General features: G+C 37.1%; 5 protein-coding genes and 1 pseudogene across 5 annotated transcripts; 3 read left to right on the plus strand and 3 right to left on the minus strand.

The window, feature by feature from the left end:
• Positions 1–176: 176 nt before the first annotated feature.
• LOC113505507 lies at positions 177–2,937 on the plus strand. Its single transcript, XM_026888250.1, has 2 exons — positions 177–1,576; positions 1,669–2,937. Exons 1-2 carry the CDS (start codon positions 1,348–1,350, stop codon positions 2,919–2,921), a joined length of 1,482 nt encoding a protein of 493 aa, XP_026744051.1. The 5' UTR covers positions 177–1,347; the 3' UTR covers positions 2,922–2,937.
• Positions 2,938–7,117: 4,180 nt separating this feature from the next.
• LOC113505727 lies at positions 7,118–10,293 on the minus strand. The gene is made up of 4 exons (XM_026888538.1): positions 10,040–10,293; positions 9,618–9,996; positions 8,874–9,060; positions 7,118–7,757 (listed from the first exon to the last, which is right to left on the minus strand). Exons 1-4 carry the CDS (start codon positions 10,044–10,046, stop codon positions 7,224–7,226), a joined length of 1,107 nt encoding a protein of 368 aa, XP_026744339.1. The 5' UTR covers positions 10,047–10,293; the 3' UTR covers positions 7,118–7,223.
• Positions 10,294–10,297: 4 nt separating this feature from the next.
• LOC113505704 lies at positions 10,298–12,943 on the minus strand (annotated as a pseudogene).
• A 615-nt stretch (positions 12,944–13,558) lies between these two features.
• Positions 13,559–14,976, plus strand: LOC113505699 (protein ALP1-like). Its single transcript, XM_026888507.1, has 2 exons — positions 13,559–14,018; positions 14,137–14,976. Exons 1-2 carry the CDS (start codon positions 13,581–13,583, stop codon positions 14,959–14,961), a joined length of 1,263 nt encoding a protein of 420 aa, XP_026744308.1. The 5' UTR covers positions 13,559–13,580; the 3' UTR covers positions 14,962–14,976.
• A 1,859-nt stretch (positions 14,977–16,835) lies between these two features.
• LOC113505701 (protein ALP1-like) lies at positions 16,836–21,732 on the plus strand. Its single transcript, XM_026888509.1, has 2 exons — positions 16,836–16,933; positions 18,438–21,732. The coding sequence occupies exons 1-2, from the start codon at positions 16,851–16,853 to the stop codon at positions 19,312–19,314; spliced, it is 960 nt and encodes a 319-aa protein (XP_026744310.1). The 5' UTR covers positions 16,836–16,850; the 3' UTR covers positions 19,315–21,732.
• On the minus strand, positions 20,846–23,008 carry LOC113505728. The gene is made up of 4 exons (XM_026888539.1): positions 22,837–23,008; positions 21,260–21,352; positions 20,990–21,097; positions 20,846–20,910 (listed from the first exon to the last, which is right to left on the minus strand). Exons 1-4 carry the CDS (start codon positions 23,006–23,008, stop codon positions 20,846–20,848), a joined length of 438 nt encoding a protein of 145 aa, XP_026744340.1.
• Positions 23,009–25,526: the final 2,518 nt, after the last annotated feature.

The following is a 25,526-nucleotide window of genomic DNA, read 5'->3' on the forward strand; positions in this document are numbered from 1 at the left end:
TCTATTTTTGTCCTTGAAATTGTTAATAAATAAACAACAAATCTCTTCCCAGGCATTTATTTTCTCATTTCTATTACTGTACAGATCAGAATGTACATCCCAAATAGCGGGACGTGCATGGATTGCCGAAATAAATGTATCAACATCCATTGAGGCGTCGTGCTCCATGGTGACGCGTGCGATACGTAGAACGTCTAACGGTTAACTGCGCGGGGGGTGGAGCAGTGCGACAGTGGCGGCTGTGAGCGTTTTGTGTGGCCCGTAGCGACCACTAGTGGCGCGTCGCGGACACTGCTGTAGCGAGTGGCCGCCACCGGCTACACGTGTGCGGCGCGTCTATACAAAATATATGAAAAAGTATGTTATGTGGCTGTCGCTGGCCACCAGTGGCTGTGGTCGGTGGCCCGTTTGCGCGGAGCCTTAGGGCCGCCGTACACGGACTGCTCGAGCAGTTAGCGGCTGAGTGAAATACACGGACCGCTCGAGCGGTCGGCGTCGACTGCTTGAGCTGTCGGTTGTTGACTGCTCGAGCTACGACCCAACTGCTCGAGCAGTTGATTTTCTACCACAGTCGAGTCATGGATTCTGACGAGGAAGCACTGCTTTTGCTGCTCCTGCTCAGGCGGAGACGACGGCGGCGACGTCAAAAGAGAAAATTTTGGGTTCATCCAATTTTGCAATTAAGAGAACAACGTGGACAATAGGCCTGTTGACAAAATTTGGAAATATGTTTAAAACTATAGTTTAGTATCTATTTTACCCCAAAAATATAATATTTTTATAAAAATATGCGTTTTACGTATTTATTTTGCGTTTATAAAAATTAATTTCAAATTGACATTTGAAAAGGCCAAGACTGTCATGGCCTCTTGAATGACGTCACACCTCGCGAAACATTGGAGTTTGTATATGTTAGTCAAGGAGATTTTTTAACAAATAATGCATTCCTCTTATTATAAATACTGTGTAGTGCCCCAGTGTAAAAGTACAACTATAAAAACGCCAAACAAATTATTCATATACGTTCCAAACAATAAACAAATACGAAGAAAGTGGTTAGAAATGGCAAGGAGGCAAGATGCTCATAGTTTATCAACTAATTCAACAATTTATTTCTGTGAAGATCATTTTGATGTAAGTATAAAACAACTCGATGTGTCTAACCGTAAATATAAAATAAATGTTATGAATTTTGCAAAATATACCATGAAGGTAAACATAACCAATAAAACGTTATGACATGAGTGAGTAATTTTGTTTTTTTTAGGAGTAAAAACATTATTTTTGTTTTATGCCTATATGATGTAATATTATACTATTTCTATATTGTTTTAGTTGCCAAACGATATGAATAACTATACTGAGTATCATATTATGGGAAAGGTATCACAAGTGCGCATGAAACCAGGTTGTATACCAAAGAAGTTCGAATGCCAAGAAGAGAGAAGTAAACGGACATGCAGTGACATGGAACAATCACTTATTTTGAAAAAACAAAGGTTTTCAATAATCACAGAGTGTTTGAATGAACCAGAACAAAGTTCATCTGTCAAGGATACTTCTGATACAAGTTCAGGTTTGTAACGAACAAAACAAGTGCTTTGCAGTTTGGAACAAGTATAATAATGGCTAGCATTATTAAATTAACATAATATGTTTATTTTTCAGATTTTCAAATAGTTCGAAAGAATGTACCTGAAACTCTGTGTAAACTGACAGCCGATAAATCTGTTCAAGCCATACTAACATACAAATTCAGAAGTAAAGCTGTCCAGACTAAACTAAAATCAACAGAAAAGGCATTATCACCTTTAAAACCATCATACAAATCTATTTCCACATCCCCGTTCAAACAGGAGACCATTAAAAAATCAAGTCCTTCTACATCCGGCCTCTGCAAAGTTGCAAGAAGTTTATTTATTGAATCAGAGCACTCTGAGAGTGATATTTCTTTATATGAACCATCTACATCTACGACCAGCTGCTCGCCCATGCATTTATTGCAAGTTAAATCTTCATCTGACTGTAGTGAATTTACTGAAGAGGACAAGAAGCTAGAAGCAAAAGAAACCATATCTAATACAATAAAAAAAATTGAGAAAAAACCTAGATTGTACATTGGTGTTCCAATCAAGTGTTACTATTTGATTGACATTATAAAAGATGAAATAAATATTCCCAAACATCATTTATTATTTTGTTTAAATAAAATAAGATTGGATAGTACATTTTATCAACTGTCAGATGATTATGCAATGTCTCCATCATATTTAAGCAAGATATTTTCAAAAAATGTACCATTAATAGCCAGTGTAATGAGGCCTTTCATTGTGTCACTAGATAGTGAAATGATTAAAAAAAGACTACCTATGGCATTCAGGCACAAATATAATAATGTAAGTTGCATTATAGACTGCCTTGAAATTGAAATAGAAAAACCATCTAAAGCAACAAACCAAGCATTAACCTGGTCAGATTACAAAAAAGCTAACACAATAAAATATTTAATATCCTGTACACCAAATGGATTAGTGAACTATATTTCTCCAGGATTTGGAGGCAGAACAACCGACACTTGTTTAGTTGAATCCTGTGACTTTGTTCAAACATTAAAAAGTGGTATGTTCGTTATGGCAGACAGAGGCTTCAAACATGTAGAACAATATCTAAAAAAAGCTGGTATTACACTAGTAAGACCTCTTAGTGTCGAAACAGGAGTAAAGATGAGTAAAACTGAAGCGAAACTAACTAAGCAAGTAGCTAGCTTAAGGATACACATAGAGCGAGTTATTCGGCGTTTACGTGAATTTTGTATGCTTAAACCACATGCATGTATTAATTTTAAATATGTAAAAATACTTGACGAGATAATAATCATAGCATGTGCCTTAATTAATATACAAGATTCTTTAATAAAATAAAATAAATGAAAATCAAGACTAATTATTTATTTAAAAATACCTATATTATACACTACTAGTAATACTATTAAATAATAAAGGATAAATATTAATCTTCCAAAACTCCAACAACTTAACTTTGATTAAATTTTCTATATATACAGGGTGTAAGGAACACCGTACCACCAAAGTCGCATAATGACTTTAAAATAACGTGTTAATTAATATTAAAGAAGTCGCTACCATCGGAGATTAATATTTATAGATTTAGTCATTTTTGAGCACGCAATGAATTGGTTACCGCGCGATCCTTACGCTCAGCGTACGTACTTACACGAACTGTAATGTGGTAGGAGGGCGACACTCGGCGACACGATCGAAACATTCGAAACGCGCGCGCATTTTATAAAAATGTTGTGATGTAACGAAAAACAATCACAAAAAAATACCAATCAATTTACACTATTCTGACTTCAATCTGTGTCTTGTGTATTATTAAATCAAACCTACTCTTACCTTAATCTCGCTCACTTCTAACCAGATAAGGTTCGAAAATTTCGAAATGTCCGCCATCTACGTGCACACAAATTTTGGCGCGGCGAAAAATCTGCTGCTGAACCCGGGGCAAAAAGTACCGCGTCCAGTAAATGTTCATCGCGAGACTTGCATTGCCACGTGCTTCGCCATAACACATTAGCATGCCATTCTCCCGGGCGGTAAAATAACCTATCGAGCTACTAGGATCGTAATTTAAATAATACACACACTACACACGCACTTATATCACTTAACACAATAAAATTGTCTGCCTACACGATAATTAGTCCGCGAATTACCCGATTGCACATGCACATTCGATTAGCGTAAGGAACAAACTGAGTAAAAATAGGTACTATTTTGAAAAAAGCCGAACTTTCGGTTTTACCTTTGAGTAGTGTTGGACCTAGGTACCTATGATTCTTTATCGATAAATTACATGAGGTCGAAGTGAATATCGTAAAATTATTCTTGACAATAAAGTACTTAACTTAAACCTTTAAAATTGATTAATCACAAAATGTACTTTTGTGTAAGAACATAATTGTTTTATGTGACTGGAATAATTATTCAGCAGTTCGTAGCAATAACAAACTGTTAATAATAAAAGGTTTTAATAAATTTCGTAGTACGATAAGTTGATAAACGCTGAGAAGGTGATTTTCTATTTTATAACATGGAACCCGTGTAACAAAAATCGATGTACTATTTTATCCAGTGTCACAGGTACGTCACTCGCCGATACCGCTGTAGGTGTCGGCGACGCGCTGGCGGTGTCGACAAAGGCGGCTAGCGGTGCCTACAAAGCGCGCGGCTTTTTTTAAAGGAATAGTAGGCAGGATTACGAATAATGCGTGCGAGTGCGCGCGCAATAGTTGCGCTATCTCTTACGCTTGTCGCTCATGAGTATTGGTTCGGTTTTGACGTCACTTTCGGTTAGATTTGCAAGAGAGCGATGACCGACGAGTACCTTTACGAATCAGCTGATCGGGAGCAGTTTTTAGTGTTTCATTTACATTGCCTTTTTTTGTGAAAACGGCTTAATAATGATTTTGTTTATGAAAATATTATTGAAATACGTAGGAAAAATGATTTTATGACACATAAAATTAAAAAAACGCGAAAAAAAACTGCAATTTTCATGAAAAGACCGATGAAAAATTCCAACGCAGTGGGGTCTGGAATCATGTCTAGAACTCAGGTCCCACGGAAAAGTCACGGTGTTCCTTACACCCTGTATAGGATCATATTGTACACTTAATATCTCAACTTTTTTATTTTTGCAATAACCCGGATCAGCTACACAGAAGAAGCAGTTTTTCTTTCCTGTTAGAAACATTTGTAATTGCATTTGAGTATTATATTTTTCTGTGGGTTCACCATTTTTAATATAAGTTTTATATGTTTTTATAGTATTGGGACATTTAATTTCTATTATGCCATCTTCAAATATACCATCTGGTGAACCAGCAATCATAGGATAGGTTGAGTTCAATACCAGTCCACACTTATTTATCTTTTTATTAAGTTTTTTCTCCACAGATTTTCTTACTTCATCTTCTAGCATACGACCACGTTTCATTGATGTAGTGTCTGGTATTTTTGCACCTAATATGAGAGCTACAAGTGTGCCATCATTTGTTTTACAGCGGCTAACCTCAAAACCTCTAGATGCGGTTATTCGTCCATACCGCAGCTCATACCAAAGTCGGCTTTTGGATTGCTCCCTTGTTTCCTCTTCTACTTTTTTTATTACAGATGCAGATATTTCAACTTTTTTTAAGAATTCTTCAACACACTTCTCTTTAAACTTACACACAAGTTGATGCATTGAGACAGCTTCTATTTCACATACACTATGTGTGGGTTGATACTTAAGAAGTTCACAATCCTGAATTTTCCTCCTCTTTCCTTCTTCTAAAAACTTCTGCACAACGGACGAATTTGGTTGTAAAAGAGGGTTGCCCTTGGATAAATCTTTTGCCGTCATATATTTAAGACTGCTACCAACTCTTGATAGTTTGGATTTCTTCCAGTAACATTCAACTGAAGTACATGAAGGTTCCTCACTTCGGCGATGAACCCACATTAGAAAAGCTATTGCGTGCTTACAACCACCCTGTGAAGCTACACAGTCTTCACATTGCACAGATATAACAATTTCCTCTTCTTCATCAACAACTAGCGTGCATCTATACAGCTTCGCATGAACTTTGTGCTCAGGACAGATTTTGCACTTAATAATGCACACTTTGCCGTCACGCTGAAGCTGCACATAGCTTATAGCATCATCTCCATATGAAGCTCGCGATGACCTGAAATTAACAATGTATCATTTTAGGTATTTCATACTTAACATTCGCTTACCTCAAAATCAGTTAATTACATTACACAGTTGGTAAATGCGACTCTCTGGCTGGTAATTATATAAAACTTTTTTGTTTTTCACATTATACTTACATAGAAGTTTTAACGTTGCGGAATTCCGATGAGCAAAAGTCGGCGTTGAATGCGAAAAAATTTCCAAGCATAATGGCGTCAATTTTGGGCAAATTACTGCTGTTTGCTTTGGTAAATCCTGATTCCATTATGTATGACACAAACTTTCTATCAATCAACTTAATTAACAACAATAAATTGCTAAGAAAACAAACGAAAAGCACATAAAATAAACTGATCACTTCGGACGAAAATGACAATTGATTGACACTCTATTGAAAGTGACAGCTACAACATTGTTTTGCGAGGCGTGACGTCACTCATCTCTGATTGGTGTTTGAAGTCACGTGGTTGAATGCCTAATTTTACTGATTTTATTTTCCAAAAATATTATTAATCGTATATTATTTTAGTAAAAATAATATTTTTTCATTTACTGCATATCATGATTAATCAATAGGAAGTCTAAGCCACCCGATTTATTCTTAGTGGAAACAGGCCTATTCCATCATTTGTTTATGGAACTTAGAAGTGATGAAGAAAAATTTTTCAACTATTTTAGAATGTCAATGTCTTCGTTTGATGAATTGTATAAAGGTGTGTCCAAACACGGCGTGCAAGGTGCGCGGCAGCTACGCGCGGCATTCGCGGGACACAAATTTGCCGCGCGCCTAGTTTAAACCTTCTGCGCGGCTGTGATGCGCGGCATGTCCGAGACACGCCGCGCTCTTTATTTCGTATTCAAACTACAATGAAAGCGGCCGCGTGTGTTGTTGCTGTGCTTATTATTCGTAAATTACGTAGAAGAAGGAATAAAAGAAAGTGTATTAAAAAAAGGCAGTGTTGGATGCGACCACTCTTTCAACAAAGGACAAAGAATCTGGAAGGGATCTATTACGAAATCAACTACCGAACGCCACAGTTTTTAAGATTATCTTTGGAAGAATTCGAACACATACATACATTGGTAGAACCATTTATTAAAAAAATGGATACTCACTGGCGAACGGCAATAACGTCGAAGGAGAGACTTGCAATAACGTTACGTTATTTGGCTACAGGAGACTCCTATTCCAGCCTACAATACACGTTTCACGTATCAAAGCAAACAATATCAACAATAATTCCAGAAGTGTGCGATGCCATAGTGAGAGCTCTTAAGGACATGGTACAGGTAAATTATTATGAACTTTATTACTTATATTATTTTTATTATTTGGTGAAATATTTTAAACTACAGATTTTTAATTTATATTTTTTATTTATTTATTTTCATAATTAAGTAGTAATTAAATACAACACAATCATCATACGTCAATCACAGTTGTTCTCAACTAATTCACAATATTAATCTACATCCGTGTCTAAATCGCGAATCAATTGTGTAAGGCCAGTACCCATGTTACTAGAAGATGATGAGTCAAGATCGGTAAACTGTGAAGTGAAATATCCTCGTCTGTTTTCAGCGTTATATTCTTGTGTTGATGATTGATTGAGGAGCTCCATATCAGCTTCGTATAGTATAGTATTTATTGATTGTTTGACTCTCGTAAACATAGTGGCATCATATTTTCTTAGTTCGGTTGCTATGTGCATGCCAAAAGCAACGTAAGGATCATTACTACTGTCATTTTGTTTTCGCATTACTTCTAATGCTTCTTCTATCATTTGATTTTCAGCATCATACTCTGACTCTTGATATGTCCTCTTGTTAGCGGGCATTTTTTTTCTTGGCTTCTTGGTATTTGTATCTTGGTCTCGAGTGCCTTGTTCCGAAGTTCCTGGTTCCGAAGTTCCTGGTTCTGAAGTGCCTTGTTCTGAAATGCCTTGTACCGGAATAGCTTGTTCTGTATTACCCGGCTCTGAGGGTGAGCCACAATCCTGAAACAAAATAAATAAAACGTTATTAATTTTTTTTTCAGCTACCAGTGTCAGAGCAAGATTGGAAAACAGTATCTAAAGACTTCGAGGAAAAATGGAATTTTCCGCACACTATTGGGGCGTTAGATGGAAAACACATAACTATTCAAGCTCCTTTTCGTAGCGGCACTGAATATTTTAATTATAAAAAGTTCTTTAGTATCGTGCTATTAGCATTAGTAGACGCAAACTACAATTTTATGTATGTTAACATAGGAAGCCAAGGTCGAATTTCAGATGGAGGAGTTTATAAACATTCCGAATTGTATCGAAAGGTAGAAAATAATCAACTTAATGTACCAGCGCCAGAAATTTTACAAATACCCTACATAACTAAAATACCATATGTAATATTAGGAGATCAAGCTTTTGCATTAAGCACACATTTGATGACACCATTTGCAGGAATTCATCCAAAAGGGTCAAAAGAAAGGATTTTCAACTATAGACTATCAAGAGCACGCCGAGTAGTAGAAAATGCTTTTGGAATCATGTCGGCAAAATTTAGAGTATTGAGAAGTACAATGATTTTAAGCCCAAAATCAGCCAAAACCATAGTTCTAGCTACTGTTCACTTGCATAACTTTCTTCGCAGAGACTCTTTATTAAAAAAAAACAAATGATTCGACGATTGAAACAGCTACCTTTACTCCAAATCAATTTATTACCACTCCTTCTGATATTCGTATTTTTTTGTCAAGATATTTTATGACAAACGGATCAATTGATTGGCAAGAAAGATATTAAATAATTGCATAACCTTAGGTTAAAAATGGCCAAAATTAATAAACAGCCCCTTAGCATTATTTGATCTCATAGATTTTGCAGTATGCGGGCTGTATGTATAATATGGCCGTTACATCTAAAGTAATATTAAAAAGAGGAAAGATTTTTTTGTTTGTTACGATTTAACTCAAAAACTACTGGACCGATTTTGATTTTTTTTTACTATTACAAAGCTACATCTTCACTGAGTAACATTAGGTTATAATTTATAAAAAACAACCAGACCACGCGGGCGAAGCCGCTGGCGGAAAGCTATAGTCTAATAAAAATATAAAAGAAATAGGTACTTACCACTGCATCAATAGGGTTATTCCTGTCATGTAAAAAACTAAATGCTTCATAAGCAAACCATTTAGATTTATAGGCCTTGTTTCTACCTGCAACAGAAAAAAGAACATTATAACAACTAAAACATAAGCTGATTTTGTGTCTTATTAAAGAATTGAATTCTTTAATAAGACATTTATTCCTGGCTATCCTTTAACCAGTGACCTTGAACCTGTTGAGAAACTCGTTCACCGCGTCACTGCGGTCTTCTATAGCAGTCTCAAATGGGGTCCAATCAAATAAGCCGGGACTGCCTCTGACTAGGTAAGTATTCCTATTCCCTCGCCAGGCGTCAGGGACTTCTCTGTATCGGTCCCAGTGCAGACAGGACCATGTGTGCCTTCCGTCTTGATCATCACGTACAATGCGATAACACAAAATGCGTGCTGCTGTGACAATTCTCGTTGGCACGTTGGTGCGTGAGATGACACGTCCTTGCCCAGCTATGTACTGGGTATTCCTGTCGACAATCTGCTCGTCCGGTAGCCAAGCCAACTGTTGCGCTATACTGCCAGTTGTTCCTCTTGGTAATGGCAGAAGTTTCTTACATGTTGGATAATCGCGAGGGTAACTTGAAAATTAGATTTTTTGTTTGTTGAGATATCTTAACGATTATGGTGTCAAATAAAAGGTCTAGGTCTAAACCATTTTATCAGTTTGAATCATGTAACTCGGTCCACGCGTTTAGAGATAATTAAGAATTAGTATAGTGAAAATGTAAACAGCCAGAGATTTATTAATAAGTACCTACTGTTATAAAATGTAATAAGATTAAACTTACCACAACCGGCGACATTACTTGTTTTTTCTCTGTTTCTCTCCCTTCTATAAGAACTCAAAAGACTTATCATTTTCAATTTTAAAGCTGCTTTTGGTTGTACGAATGTTTTTGCTATTTCATCCCATAGATCTTCTCTCACATTATTATTGTGATATTCTTTACGTCTAGTGTCCCATAATGGACTATGGGAGCCATAAATTTCAATAAGACGAATTGCTGTTTCATTATCCATTTTATTTGATAAAATACGTCCGTCCACACACAACCACTGGCGAACCAACACTAACACCGTTCGCGGCGATCGTCGCGCGCGGCAGGTAGCTCGCGGCTGCCGCGCGCGGCAATCGTCCAATCATAGCGCGGCAAGCCGCGCGCGGCAGCCGCGCTCGAATGCCGCTTTATGTTTGGACACACCTTTAAGCATGCAGAGTTTCCCGAAATGTATTGCGTCAATAATTGCTACATATTTACTTCATTATCTAATTAAGGGCGCGTACACATAGAACATCCGTTTTACAGGATCCTTTTTAACTGATCCGTCGCTACTGGAGGTAATATTCACACAGCATTTACAGGACCGATTTTAACAGATCCGACGCTACTGGAGGTAATATTCACACAGCATTTAGGCTGGTTTTACAGTCACGCCGCTAGACGCGCCGTTGGACAGCGCGCTGTTGGACAGCGTGCGTTTGAACAGCGGTGCACCATAAAACGACATTAGTACGGCGTGTTTCGCTGCTGTGAGACAGTCGTGTACAAACAGATACAAAATGAACGGCAATGCGGTTAGAGTACTGGCTATTTACTTTTTATGGAAAAAAAGGCAACAAAAACGTCGAAGAACAGTAGGTGTTGATCCTTATAAAGCGGTCTACACACCAAAGCCGCTGACCCGGTGGCACAGCCCGGCGACTTAGTGCCCGCGGGTTGACCCGGCGGCTTCAGAATGTCCAAGCCGAACGACTTTGCCGGCGGCAATGCCGGCGGCACGACAGCCGCGGCATGTGGTGTTCTAGTAATTGCCAAATACTCGTAGAGATTGGACGTGTGTGTTTCGAATAATTCAGAAGTAGTATTTTCAGTACCTAATTGACATGGAGGAGGACGATAACAGTGATTTAATAATAGCAGTTTGTGGAGTTATTATCGGTGGATCCCTCAACACACGAAAGTGTTGGGTTAGGCCAAGTTTAATGAGTCGCAATAAATACAGTACTTGTCAAAGATTAAGTGATTTAAAGGAAGACGACTTGGTTCTATACAAACCCATTTCTTTTAAGACTTTCCTGTCATTAACCAGTACCGACTTTGAATATTTACTGAATATTGTTGGACACAAAATAGCTAAACAAGACACAAATTACAGAAAAGCAGTTTCACCAGTAGAAAGATTGTCAATAACGTTAAAATACCTAAGCTCAGGAAATTCTTTTAGTAGCCTGTGCGACGTCTTTAAAGTATCTCCTCAACTAATTTCAAGCATTATTCCTGAAGTATGTGATGCTTTAGTTGAAGGACTTTCAGATTATGTGAAAATTCCAAGGAGTCAAGAAGGATGGAGAGAAATTGCAGATGAATATTTAAAAAGATGGCAAATACCCAATTGTCTTGGGTCAATGGATGGGAAACACATAAAACTTCAATAGAAGAATAAGATTTTTCATAGACCTATTCAGCTAATCCCAGAAAAAGCTACTACTGTAACTTTGGCGTGTATACATTTATTTAATTATATCAAACGAACCGCTGCAACTCAGCAAAACGAATACGATACTGAAAATAATCAAGGAGAAGTCTTTCCCGGTGAATGGCGTAGACATCTTGTAAACGACAGTTGCTTAGATAATATGTCAGGAGAAGACAATCAAACCTCGGATACTACAGTGACCGCTGAGGATACAAGAGTGGAGTTGACTCATTATTTTCTTTCTAGTGTCGGAGGATTAGAATGGCAATATAACCAATAAACGCCCATTAGTCGAATAAAATTAAAACTCATATAATCAATATTATTTTTAATCATTAAGTAGTTCCATGTATTATCCATTAAATCTAAAATCGTAAATTACACATAGTGAGATACACTTTTATTGTGATTCGTATAATAAAGTTTTAAACAAAATAAGAAATGTGTTTTTGTAAACCAATAACATGATATTAACTATTGGTAACAGTAGAAGTGTCACTAAACTAAAATTAAAACCTGGCTATTCCTTTCGCACATATGTCAAGCTCTACTCGTGTGAAGGGAATAGTCAACACTAATTTTAAATTTAACTTTAATGGGGCTACCTATAGCTACCTTTATTATACCAAAAATAAAATTAAATATTTATAACATATTTTGAACATTACTTTATAACACTATCAGAAGGATTTAGAGCTAGGTATTCTTCAGCAAATGTTTCTAGTGACGAAGGTTGAATTGTTTGTGGATCTGGGTTTGTTTGGGCAGAGTATTCAGAAGAAGTTAAGTTATTTGTAGAAGGGCTTACAACCGTCTGTTGAAGTGAAGATGCTGTATAGTATCCTGGATGACTGTGTGAACTAGAAACACTACTTGGTCTTGCAAAATCCGTAAATGTATCGGATCTATATCCAGTTTCGGCTTCAAATATTATATTGTTGATCCGATGTCTCACAATAGCTTTCATTTGTCGGTCCATTTGTCTTAATTGACCCGCAATATAATCTCCAAATAAACCATCCTCATCTTTTGTCACATTTGGTCGTTGGGAGACATTCTTCATAATATTCAATGCTTCGGATATCAACTCTTTATTAGGGTTGATTTTAGGACGTTTATTTCGTTGCCAAGTTGTATTTTCTGGCGACATCTGTGGTAAATCATTTTGATTTGATTGTGAATCTCGTTGTGAATTGTGGCTCGTCGACGGTGTGTCCTGCGAAAAAAGGCACATTTTTGTTCTGCAGAAAATTTAGTGATTTGTAGGCAAACCATTTACTATGATAAATATCATCAGTACCCGCACCAGACTTATTTGAATTATCTTCTTTTTTTTTCTCTCGGTAATAATGACTAGTTAAATTTTTTATCTTTCTCTCGATTTCCGGAACATCAGTAGCAAATTCACTGGCAATTTCATTAAATGCGTCGTAACGCTTTGGCCGGCTTTTGTAGTCACGGTTTTTTGGGTTCCATAATATTTCTTTTAAATGATAGAGGTCTATTAGTTTTATAACTGTTGCATCGTCCCACTCCATATTGGTTAGTTGATACAAAATAAAAGTGCCGACACTTCACAACAACAGAGAATGAATAAGTGATACGTCACTACTCTATGAAAGCCGGCGGGCAACTGACTGAGTGAGTGGAGAGGGATGCCGTCGGCTTCGGCATGCTGCCCCGCCGGCTTGCCCGCGCGGGCGCAAGCCGGCGGCATGATTGTACAAAATAAGGACGGCGGGTTGGGCCGCCGGGCTGTGCCGCCGGGTTAGCGGTGTGTAGACCGCTTAACGCTACAAGGTTACTGAGAGGCGAACACGTAACATCTTTCTCTGATTTACGAGAAAATAGTTATAAATTTTATAAATATTTTCGCCTATCAACCAGCAGTTTCGACGAATTACTGTGCAAGTTAGAGTTTTCTTTACGAAGATCCAGCATACGTCGCATCCCCATAGCTCCAGTGGAAAAATTGGCGATTACTCTAAAGGAGTCTACACACCAAACCCGCCGACCCGCCGACACAGCCCGGCGGCTTGGTGTCGGCGACCCAAACCCGCCAACCCGCCAACATGTGTCATGGGGCTGTGTCGGTGAGTTAGTCGGCGGCAAGAAATCAGTACAACTTTTTTAGTTAGTGATTGCAGTGTGTACGAACGTGACGTGTTGTTTTTCTCGAATATTGCAGCCTACAATAAACATGGATACTGATGCTGATCTAATAATAGCAGCATGTGGAATAATTTTAGCTGGGTCCCTGAAGAGAAAACGACAGTGTTGGGTTAGACCAAGCTTAATGAGTCGCAGTCGTTACAGTAACAGTGATAGAATAAAAGATTTAAGAACAGACGATTTGATTGTAAAAAGACCCTTACATTTTAAGACATTTATGTCGTTAACGTTTACCGACTTTGAATATTTACTAAGCATTGTTGGACCCACAATAGTTAAAAAAAATACAAATTACAGAAGTGCAATTTCACCAACGGACAGATTATCATTAACATTAAAATACCTGACTACGGGAGATTCATTCAACAGTCTTTGTCACACCTTTAAAGTATCTCCTCAACTTATTTCCTACATTATTCCAGAAGTGTGCCAAGCTATCGTAGATGGACTTTCGGATTATGTGAAGGTATGTACATATATGGGCGTTTAACTTTCTTTAATCTTCCAGAAAAACTATGTTCCGAAAAATTACTATATAAGTAGGCAAATGGCTATCCTATCACCGAGCACATTTCCGATTTCAGATTCCACGAACATCAAACGAATGGACAAAAGTTGCAGATGGATATCTGAGTAGATGGAATGTACCTAATTGTGTTGGATCTATGGATGGAAAGCACATTAGAATTGAATGTCCAGCACGAAGTGGAAGCGATTATTTTAATTATAAAATGTATTTCAGTATTGTACTGTTTGCATTAGTGGATGCAGATTATAAGTTTTTATACGCTAATGTGGGGTGCCAGGGTCGCATTTCCGATGGTGGTGTATTTGCTAACTCTTCATTATGCAGAATGTTATATAATAATGATTTAAATTTGCCAGATAAAAAACCTCTACCTGGAAGAATTATGCCAGTACCCTATTTTTTTTTGGGCGACGATGCGTTTCCTTTACAAACCAATATTTTAAAACCTTATGATGGTAATCATGCGAAAGGGTCTCCCAAGAGAGTGTACAACTATCGCATGTGTCGAGGTCGAAGAGTAGTTGAAAACGTATTTGGACAGTTAACAAAACAATTTAAGATATTTAACAAACCCATCCAGCTAAATCCACAAAAAGTTACTATTGTAACATTGGCATGTATTCATTTGTTCAATTATGTAAAACGACATGGTATAATACAACAAAATGAATATGATACTGAAAATAGTAGGGGAGAAATCAATCCAGGAGATTGGCGCAGGGAACCACGTGAAAATAATTTGTTTGCTGACTTGCCTAGACAAGACAATACACATTCCCTTGAGGTTACAAGGACACAATCTCCTGAGGTTATAAGGACAGAATTGGTTCAATATTTTCTTTCCGATGTCGGGAGATTACCATGGCAGAATGATCAATGACTAACTCGTAAGTTTTAATGAAACTCATACTTGTATTAGTACTTTTATTTTTATTATAATTTGTATTAAAAACTTCGTAAATCACTTGTTTTTGTTCATTTATAAGTGGTTTTATTTACCGAGTTATTCTATAAATCCCCACCGTGAAATCCCCACTGATGTTTTTATGCATTTTGAGTATACTATGACGATTCTATGATAACAACATTAAGACGAAATACTTGTGCCTACATAACGTTATCTCGCATCAGGTGATAGGGTTATTCTCAGAGTGCATACGGTGGGGATTTGTGGAATAAACCTATTTATCTGACTCAATAGATGATAATATGTTCTCAATATCACCACTCTCTTGAAGCGACACACGTAACGAAGGTTCAATTGAAGATGTTGAAGGTTCACCAAGAGGCGGTGAAACAGGGTTTGTTACGGCAGAGTTGGATGATGAGTAGTAGGAATTTACATCACATTGATCCATTGTATAATATCCTGGATGACTATGGGAAGTAGAAGGTCTTGGCGAAGCTTCGAACATGTCTGAACGAGATCCAGTTTCGGTTTCAAAAAAGATATTGTTAATCCGATGTTTTATTATTGCCTTTGTTGTTTTATCAAATTTTCTAAGTTGTGTCGCAATATATTCGCCAAACAAATCGTCCTCATCTTTTATTTTTTGATTTGTCCGTTGACTGACTGTTCTCATTAAATTTAATGCTTCCGACACCATCTCATTACTTGGATTAGGTTTATAACGTTTATTCGCTTGGGGAATGATGTTTGACGTTTGAGGTGAATCGTTTTCCCCATGTTGAGCATCATTGTCCGCATGTTGGGCATTATTGTCAGTTGCTGTTATCTCCTGAAATAATATTTTATTTGAATCACCAACAGTTTACTTATGAAATGTATTATACACTAGCTTTTACCCGCGAGTAGGTACACCGCACGGAATATATGAAAAAAAAGACAATGGTCATAAATCATACCTAATACTAATTGTTTTAGAAATATTATTATTAATTATTATTTACATTGATAATAATTATCAATGTAAATAATAATTAATAATAATATTTCTAAAACAACCTAAAAAGAAAAAAAAAGAAAATGGTACGGAATCTCTCGGTTTATAATAGAAATTCGGCGAAATCAAAAGATTGTTGAGAAAAGAGTTGTTAGTTTTTAAAAAATACATTTGCAATGACTTTTATATCTGTGCACATGCCATTCCAAGAAATAATTTGTTTAGAAATATTTCGGTGCAATAACAATAGCGGCAGCGCAACAACAAAGGCAGATAAAATAAGTACCTATGTCTTTATTTACCGCGCGCCTCTCTTCACTCGGGCCAAGCTTACATATTATTCTTGTGTGCTCTAATAATTAGGTTAAAAATAAAATAATACAACATCACTGAAATGTTACATACCGTATCGATTGTTCCAGTAGGTTTATTTTTATTGAGCAAGAAATTCAAAGATTTAAAGGCAAACCACTTGCTCTCATGAACAGAATCTGCGCTGGTTCCAGACTTTTTTGATTCAATCGTCTTTTTTCTTTCTCTATAATATTGGCTCGTCAAATTTTTTATCTTCCGTTCTATTTCTGTGACATTTGTATTTAATTCGTTTGCCATCTCATTTAGTGCATCAAAACGTTTAGGTCTACATTTGTGATCCAAGTGTTTTGGATTCCATAATAATTCCTTTATATGATACAAATTTATTAACTTTAGAGTGGTTTCTTCGTCCCATTCCATTATTGCAGAAAATCGCAAAAAAAACACAAGCACGTCACTATCGCTGGAGTGTCGGCGGGCAACTGAGCGTGCGCGTACGCAAGTCGCCGGCCATGCCGCCGACTTGCACGCGCGGGTACGAGTCGCCGACATGATTCTTGAAGCAAAGTCGCCGACACCAAGCCGCCGGGCTGTGTCGGCGGGTCGGCGGGTTTGGTGTGTAGACTCCTTTAGGTAAGTGAAATAAAAGAGTAGGTTTTGTAATAAATGATAATATTTGTTTGGCTTATTTTAATCACAGTCGTATTTTAATTACAACCTAACACACTTATTCATAAATGCTGATTAAACCTATTTTAGTTAAAATGGTCTTAAAATCGGAATCTTCTCTTTCATTTTGCAAATGTAGAAAAGAAACAAAACACTTGTAAAACCTATATTAATCTCACTCGTTTTTAATGAATAAGGGCATAATTTTAAATCACAGTGTTATTATAATCATTGACTTATTTTAAATCACAGTCTTATTTTAATCATAATCTTATTTTAAATCACAGTCTTATTTTAATCATAATCTTATTTTAAATCACAGTCTTATTTTAATCACAGTCTCATTTGAATCATAGTCTCATTTTAATCAGTCTTACTTTGTAGCTAAAAATTGACAAGTACTTGTGAGGTTCACTGGTGTGTGTAGTTAGAAGGAACGCCGAATGATTTGTTGGTGTGTCTATGTCAAAGTATTGTGACAAGTTAGTGTGCCTGCTATCTTGACGTCAAGCTACCAGGCACACGAAGCCTGGCAACCTGACAACTTTGCCCTTTCGGAGCGGCATTGCCTCCCAGGCTGTAGCATTTTGATTTTTGCGAAGTAGTAATAAACTTTTTAAAATAAATCTGTAAAAAATAACTAATATCCTTATTGAATCTCATTATCAGGATAATTTGAGTTATTATCGCCAGTCGGCGATACGACATTTGATAATTCTACTGCAGATTCATAAAGCTGCTGTTGAGGTGTAGAGGTGGTAGCATAGGCATAGGTATAATTATGAAGTGGCAATGTTTGAGTTGTGTAATTATAAGTAGAATTTGCGTTCACACTAGAATTAACATTATTTTCTGGTGATGAAAAGCTAGGTGTCGTAGTCGTTGGAGCTGAAATCCCAATAAGTAATTCTAGAACCTTTGCGCGAAACTGCAGCTTTTGATAAGCACTTAAATTACTTAGAATCGGACCAAGAGACTCAAAAAATGACAAATCATCAGGATTGAGGTTGGAAGGGGAAGTATTTTGGTTAAGCAACGTTATTAATTCGTTTTCAAAATTTGATTGTTCTGATTTACGTTTATTCATTCCACTACGTTTATTCCATGTGTTTTGACTATTTTCTGTGTTTTCCTGTGGTCTATGGAGCTGAGATGGAGTACTCAAGTTATTCGCTGATGTGGCTGTTTCAGTCAAATCTTCAGATACGATAGACTGATTATCGCTTAATGATTATGTAACTTCATTTTCTGAAATACGATCAAGGAATGTCATTTGGTCGAAAAATAGATACTTCTTGTGTTTTGCAGCGCTTCCAGATGGCGTATTTCGCATATTCCCTTTTGTTCTGAAATAATTATCTCTGGCTGATTTCCATCGATGGCGTATTTGTTTATCTGCAATAAAAACGTATTTTTTTAGGTACTTACCTATATACTAAAATCAAATGAAAATACTTTTTGTTTTCAGGTTTTTGGCAACGGGCAGTACTTTCTCCGATTTATCTATCACATACAGAATGGGAATCACTACTGTAGCTAAGATAGTAGATGAAGTTTGTTCGACTATATGGGAAAAACTGCGTCATGAATGTGTACCTGAACCAACTACAGAAATGTGGCAGCGCATAAGTGAAGAATTTCAGTTATATGCAAATTTTCCAAATTGTTGCGGGGCGATAGATGGTAAACACATACGTATAGAAAATCCTGCAGGTGGAGGCTCAATGTTTTATAATTATAAACATTTCTATTCTATCGTCCTTTTGGCAATGTGCGATGCGAACTATTGTTTCACATATATTAACATAGGTTCTTGCGGGAAAAACTCAGACTCTATAATATTTCAAGAGAGTTCACTATTTCAAAAGTTACAGAACAATAGTTTGAGGTTGCCAGGTGTAAAGCATCTGCCGGGCACTAATATAACAGTACCACACATAATAGTTGGTGATGGTGCATTTGGTATATCCAACCATGTGATGAGACCTTATGTACTATCCAACATGACTCATAAAAAGAAAATATTTAATTACCGCTTAAGTCGTGCTAGACGGTACATAGAGTCGACGTTTGGAATAATGTCCAACAAATTCAGAGTATTCCATACTCCTATGAGTGTCAGTTTTCCTATTGCAAAAAAGATAGTTCAAGCCTGTTGCATATTGCATAATTTTATTAGAGTACGGGATGGCTACAACGTTAATCACACATTGACTATAACGGGATTGACTGATCTAATTAACGACCCAGATCATAGATCAGGAAACACATTACGCGATATATTCGCTAATTACTTCGTATCACCCACTGGTAGCGTGTCATGGCAAGATAGATCTGTGTTCTGATTTTATAGTTGACACCTACCGCGAAATTCAAAAATGGAACGAAACGAAACGCAGTAATATCGTCGTGGCTTAATTGATTTACCTACCCAATTAATATTTTTCACTAGGTGACCCGGCAGACGTTGTACTGCCTCAATCGATAAAATTTTCATATTTATTCACCTTTTAAACCTCCTCTGGACTTCCACAAATAAATCATAACCAAAATTAGCCAAATCGGTCCAGCCGTTCTCGATTTTAGCGAGACTAACGAACAGCAATTGATTTATATATTTAAATAGATTAGAATTTCTGAAATTCGCGGGCGGACAAAACGATTTCACTTAATTTTACACTAGGTAATAAGTAGCTAATGTGACTTAATTAAGGTACCAGACTCGTCGGTTACACTTGACAAACGATCTTTAAAGTTAATTTATATCTCTTATTGTGAACTGAACACTAAAAGTGATTGAATGTTTTAATGGAGGATGGAGGATTTCGTTTGTGCAACTAGCGGTAAACATGTATGTAACAAAAAAGATTTTATTAATAAATGTTTCTTACCTAAGTCTGTATTGAAATTTTCACCACACAATTCCTTTCCAATTTCTTCCCAGGCTTTATTTTTTGCGTCCTTATTCTTATAAAAATCATCGGCCGGGTCCCATAAACATCTTCTAATTCGCACTTCGTCAATTACTCGACCCGTATCGATGTGATTCATTTTGTACACAACAGTACCTAACGGCACGTCTCAACGGCGTGAGACTAAAACGCACAATGGCCGTAGAAGCGCACGAGCGGCGCGCGCTTCGACCGCGCCGCGCGAATAGGACGCGTTCAACGAACGGCGCTGCTCAAGCGCGCGAATTTGAAACGCTACTAATACCCCAAACATATCCGAGCGCGCGCGCTCCGACGGCGCTGCCGAAACGCGTGACTGTAAAACCAGCCTTAGAGCTAGTTCAGACATGGCGGAATCCGTGCGGATGCAAATCGCGCGGTTCTAAACGCAAGTGTTCAGACAGACGCGGATGTAAATGCGGAGTGCCGTAATCCGCATAGAGTGACAGCGTTCTAGTCCAATCATGGAAGTCGAAGAAGCAATATGTGTGTACTTATTGCTCCGTAAAAAAGAAAGAAAGAAGAAACGGCAGTATTGGGTGCATCCAATATTACGTGATCGGCTCACCCATGGTCAGTTTCAGACTTAATATCCAAAATTAAGAAGTTTTGAACCAAAATTCTTTAATTATTTGAGAATGTCGATAAATTCATTTGATGAATTATTAGAAATGATCAGTGAACAAATTGCATCTAATGATACCCATATGAGGTCAAGCGTGGCCCCAGAAGAAAAACTCGTGATTACATTAAGGTAAGATATTTATTTTATACATCAGAATATATGTTTTGTACTATAGAAGACTGTGAGTCGTCAGTGCTATTGCATGATAAAGGCGATGGAGACTCTCCTGGTACGATTGTAGAATATCCTGTAAAATATCCTTGTGGGTTTGAATATTGTTGGTTTTGCCAAAATACTTCATTAGGCGTGTTCTGCTGGCTCGTGATATGAATAGGCGCTGGTAATTTCTGCCCTTTCTGTATTACCTGGAGTAATTCAATTTTAGTAGCCAAACGCTTATTTTCATACAAAAAAGCTTATCATCATCATCTTGCTTTGACATACTTTCTTGTAATTGTCTCTGTATTTTATCCCTTGATTCAATGCTATTTTCTAATATGTCAGCCAATCGCTCTTCTGAAGTAATTTTAGTCTTCTTCCTTTTATTGGGTACTGGTTGTATTTCACGTGCATTAACAAAATTATCTTGGTTTTGGTCAATGTTTTGAATTCCTTCATTTTTGGCTTCATGTATGTTTGATGTCGTTTCTTTGTTTTCTACTGTCTTCTGAAGAAAAGAAAGCCGGTCAAAATACATGTATTTTGAACCTTTACATGCACCAGAACCAGAAGGAATTGATTTGCCTTTCTTGAATTCCTTATTATAAGCATCCCGTATATTCTTCCACTTTTTTTGTAATGTTACACCTGGAACAGAAATCAGTATTTTTAACAAAATTGTAGACTTATAAATACAGGAGCGGTCAAATAATTGAAGACACTCAAAAATTTGAAAAATTTTAAATAAAATAATTGACACTCATTATTTTAAACTAGCTGGTGCCCGCGACTTATAATTAATAAATGAAAAGTTTGCAACTTTTTTAACAAAACGATACAGATCAAGATTATATTGTTTCAGATATCTGGGTACTGGTTGTTCCTTTGGAGAACTGCATTACAACTTTCGTCTTGGCAAATCTACAATTACAGGAATTGTCCGTGAAGTATGTGAAGCTCTGTGGGAAAAAGTCGCAAAAAATGTCATGCCTGAACCCAGCGAAGATATATGGAAGAAAATAGCTACAGATTTTGACAAATACGCAAATTTCCCCAATTGCATTGGCGCCATAGATGGCAAGCATATAAGGATTACAAAACCCAATGATTCTGGATCTATGTATTATAATTACAAAACTTTTTTTTCCATAGTGCTGTTGGCACTTTGTGATAGTAACTATTGTTTTTCTTTCATAGATATTGGATCATATGGAAAAAAGTAGTGATACTGCAATTTTTAAAAATTCGGTATTTTATAAAAGATTAATAGAAAAGTCATTACACATACCAAAACCTAAACCAATATCTAACACAGATCCTACGCCATTGCCATACGTCATAGTTGGCGATGAAGCGTTTGGTTTATCCGAAACTGTAATGCGACCCTATGCAGGTAGAGGGCTATCATACGAAAAAAATATATTTAATTACAGGTTATCAAGAGCTCGACGTTATATTGAATGCACTTTTGGAATTCTGGCAAACAAGTGGCGCATTTTTCATAGGCCTATAAACGTTAATATAGACTTTGCCGAAGACATAATAAAGGCCTGTTGTGTGCTACACAATTTTGTTAGAACTAGAGATGGTATACAGTTTGAAGATACTTTATATACTGGGCCAATGAGTAATCTTAATACATTACATGCAGGAAGGGGTACACCGTCATCATTAAATATTAGAGACAAATATGCTAATTACTTTGTAAATGAGGGTCGTGTAGAATGGCAAGACACAAAAATATAAAAACTTGAGAGGTGTCAAGGGACACCCGGATAGAACGAAGTTGACCTCACTGGAGGCGAGTAGCGAGGCGCGGTGTTTGCGTGCGTGAGAATCGTGAGATTTTTTTCCGTCTAGCCCCCTTTCACAACGCGCGATAAGGAACTTCGTTCCAAAATTAAAATTTGTTACAGTTCGCGCCAAATAACTAAACTCAAGATGGCGTCGCGTCGGTTGCACATAGTCACTAGCTACTCCGTTACTATGCTAACGTGATATTTTTCCCGCGCCCGATACTTACCTCCAATCACAATAACAACATTTTTATATAGTTTAGTTATTTGGGGTGGACTGTCAATTACAAAATATGTAAACTACCCTGATAAATGTAAAATTAAATACATACTGACCAAAAAGAACCTTTTTTTCCAAAGAATCCTCATTTTCTCCAAAAATCTCCACCAGCTCCTGCCAAGCTCCGTTTCTAATAATTTTATTGGAATATTCTGCACATTGGATGTCCCACAAAGCAGGTCTCTTTTCCACCTCATCGATGAATAGCTCGGTGTCGAAGCGATCCATTGTCACCGTCCGATACGCGCGGCTTCCGCAGAGCAACTGAACGCGCTCTAGGTACGTCAAGTAAATAGATCCGAGCGGCAACCGCGCGAATTCATTTTCTAGCGGTTGAGTGGCGGTAGCCGCGAGGTTTGTCAATCCGCGCGGACAGGTATGAACGAATTTATAGGCGCAAATGTAAATAAGATCCGCGCGGTCTAACCGCGCGATTTGCATCCGCACGGATTCCGCCATGTCTGAACTAGCTCTTACAGGACCGATTTTAACAGATCCAACGCTACTGGACTTTCGTTCTTCAGTGTATCGCCTACTTTCTACGAGAATGGACGTTGTCGTGTTGTATTGGTACTATCGTCGTCTGCGGCGGAGGAAGCCCCGGCGTTATTGGATACATCCACTATTAAGGCAAAGATTTTGTCGTGGTGCTGTTACGCACAACAGCACCACGACAAAATCTTTGCCTGCTGACAGCTGAAAGAAGACGAATCTAAATTTTTTACTTATTTCCGAATGACGACGTCTACTTTTGATGACCTTCTTAGGCCTCGTCCCCATCATACACGGCGCGGTACCGTCACCGTGCAACGTCACGACGCCGCCGCCGTGACACGGCACGGCGCCGCAACGCAGCACGGTGCCGCGAACGGTGCGCCCCTATTCAGTAGACATTTTGCTGTTGATGCGCTCGAACGTCCTTGTTTGGATATGGATCGCGAAAGAATTATTCTCTTGTTGTTGCTAAGACGACGAATGAAAAAGAAACAGAAACAGAGGAAATTTTGGGTAAATCCGTATATTTCTACAATGAACCCAGACGGTGGTCATTTCAAAAGGAAATATGCAGCGCTAAAATTAAGTGGGAACGAGAAATTTTTTGACTATTTTAGAATGACCATACCAACTTTTGAAGAATTGCTTACCAACATAGCACCTCGTTTACAAAAACGATTTGTGTTCAGAAAACCTATGGAAATGCTTGGTTTAACCATCAGGTAAGAAATAAAACATACTTTTCATAAATCAAACTGTTTTTTTATTTATATAATATTGTTCAAATTATTAGATTGTGTTACAAAAGCTTTATAATTCTTTTATTTCGGTATATAAATTCAAACTTTACTAACTTACTAACAAAAACAAACTTTACTAAATTAAATTGCACAATGTTAGATAATTCATGAAAAATCGTATTCGGACTCCTGTGTGTTTGATAAGACATCGCTTAAATTATGTGATATGTCTTCTATGGTTGAATTTGGCGAAGTCTGGCCATGGATGCTTGCAGAGGGATTGCGAGTTGTTTGATAAGTCGCTGTAGTTTGTTGTGGTCTTTCGTAGCCACTTTGAAATGCTGTTTGGTAGCCGCTGTATGATGGTTGATTGTATTGATATGTGGGTTGATTGAAGTCTGACAATATTTGCATTACGCGACTTTGATACGTCAATGTTTGGTGGTCGTCTAGTTTTTCAAGAAATGGTAAAATTGATTTAAAAAATGAAATGTGTCTGTTTTCTGCATTTTTCAAACTTTGGAGAATTTCATTCTCAACATCATCTTCATAGTATTTTCTTTTACGCAAAGTATGAGCTTTGTAACGAGACCTTATATTTTCACTTGCCTCTGGATCTTCAGACTCTTCTATTATACTACTGTCAGTTAGATTAGGTGCGTTTCTTTTCAAAAACATAAGCTGTTTGAACAAATGGTATTCTTTAATTTTTTTTGCACCAGCTCCAGATTTGTTTGCGAGCTCTTGCGTTTTCAAGTATTTTTGGTAGTTGTCTCTTATGTTAGTCCATTTTTTAACTACATCATTTCCTGGAACATAAAAATATTCGAATAATTATTCATGACTACATAATATATTTATCATAGGTTTGGGCAGCGAGGGCCCAATAACATAAGTTTAAGATTTCAATAATATTTCTACTGACAGACCTCGTTCCACAAGCTGTCAAAGTAGCTCAACTTAAGAAAAGCTGTCTTAAGGCCAGGAATCGCTGAACTAGCGGCCACCAATTGAAAAAAAAAATAGGGCGTTAATAAATATTATTTTTAGCACGTTTTCTCAAGAACTTATCGAAGTGTATTCATATATATATTCACAGCCATAATTCAGTTCCGTGTAGCTAAACTAACTCACTACTCTGAATATATCATCAAATATCCTTCAATAAGTTCTTGAGAAAACGTACTTTGCCTGCTAGCATTTCGTGACAATAAGTAATAATATAATAATAATAATTTCACACAATCACACCAATTAAATTATCGATTTTAATCAATTGGTGGCGCTAGTTTCGCGTCTACCAGCGCCTTAACAGTTTATGGTATCCCTGTTCTAAGAAAAATGTATATATTTTTTTTCTTTCAGGTTTCTAGCAACTGGGAATTCATTTAGAGATATGGAATTTACAGATTATCGAGGAAAAAGTACAATCAGCAGAATAGTGAGAGAAGTATGTTGTGCTATATGGGACATTCTTTTATCTGAATGTATGCCGGTAATAACTGAAGACC

The sequence above is a fragment of the Trichoplusia ni genome, chromosome 26 (assembly GCF_003590095.1).
Source record: "Trichoplusia ni isolate ovarian cell line Hi5 chromosome 26, tn1, whole genome shotgun sequence".
Lineage (NCBI taxonomy): Eukaryota > Metazoa > Arthropoda > Insecta > Lepidoptera > Noctuidae > Trichoplusia > Trichoplusia ni.

What these genes read in the sequence shown, in the direction of transcription:
- LOC113505507 (XM_026888250.1), top strand. Translation starts at nt 1,348, where the DNA reads ATGAATAACTATACTGAGTATCATATTATGGGAAAGGTATCACAAGTG. An exon ending in TACTTCTGATACAAGTTCAG is followed by an intron (nt 1,577 to 1,668) that starts GTTTGTAACGAA and finishes TTTATTTTTCAG; the next exon opens with ATTTTCAAATAGTTCGAAAG.
- LOC113505727 (XM_026888538.1), bottom strand. An exon ending in TGGCTGTTTACATTTTCACT is followed by an intron (nt 9,061 to 9,617) that starts ATACTAATTCTT and finishes CACTGGTTAAAG; the next exon opens with GATAGCCAGGAATAAATGTC. An exon ending in ATAACCCTATTGATGCAGTG is followed by an intron (nt 7,758 to 8,873) that starts GTAAGTACCTAT and finishes ATTTTGTTTCAG; the next exon opens with GATTGTGGCTCACCCTCAGA.
- LOC113505699 (XM_026888507.1), top strand. Translation starts at nt 13,581, where the DNA reads ATGGATACTGATGCTGATCTAATAATAGCAGCATGTGGAATAATTTTA. An exon ending in GACTTTCGGATTATGTGAAG is followed by an intron (nt 14,019 to 14,136) that starts GTATGTACATAT and finishes TTCCGATTTCAG; the next exon opens with ATTCCACGAACATCAAACGA.
- LOC113505701 (XM_026888509.1), top strand. Translation starts at nt 16,851, where the DNA reads ATGATTCTTGAAGCAAAGTCGCCGACACCAAGCCGCCGGGCTGTGTCG. An exon ending in TGGTGTGTAGACTCCTTTAG is followed by an intron (nt 16,934 to 18,437) that starts GTAAGTGAAATA and finishes TTTTGTTTTCAG; the next exon opens with GTTTTTGGCAACGGGCAGTA.
- LOC113505728 (XM_026888539.1), bottom strand. Translation starts at nt 23,008, where the DNA reads ATGGATCGCTTCGACACCGAGCTATTCATCGATGAGGTGGAAAAGAGA. An exon ending in GGAAAAAAAGGTTCTTTTTG is followed by an intron (nt 21,353 to 22,836) that starts GTCAGTATGTAT and finishes TTTCTGTTCCAG; the next exon opens with GTGTAACATTACAAAAAAAG. An exon ending in ACAGAGACAATTACAAGAAA is followed by an intron (nt 20,911 to 20,989) that starts GTATGTCAAAGC and finishes GAATTACTCCAG; the next exon opens with GTAATACAGAAAGGGCAGAA.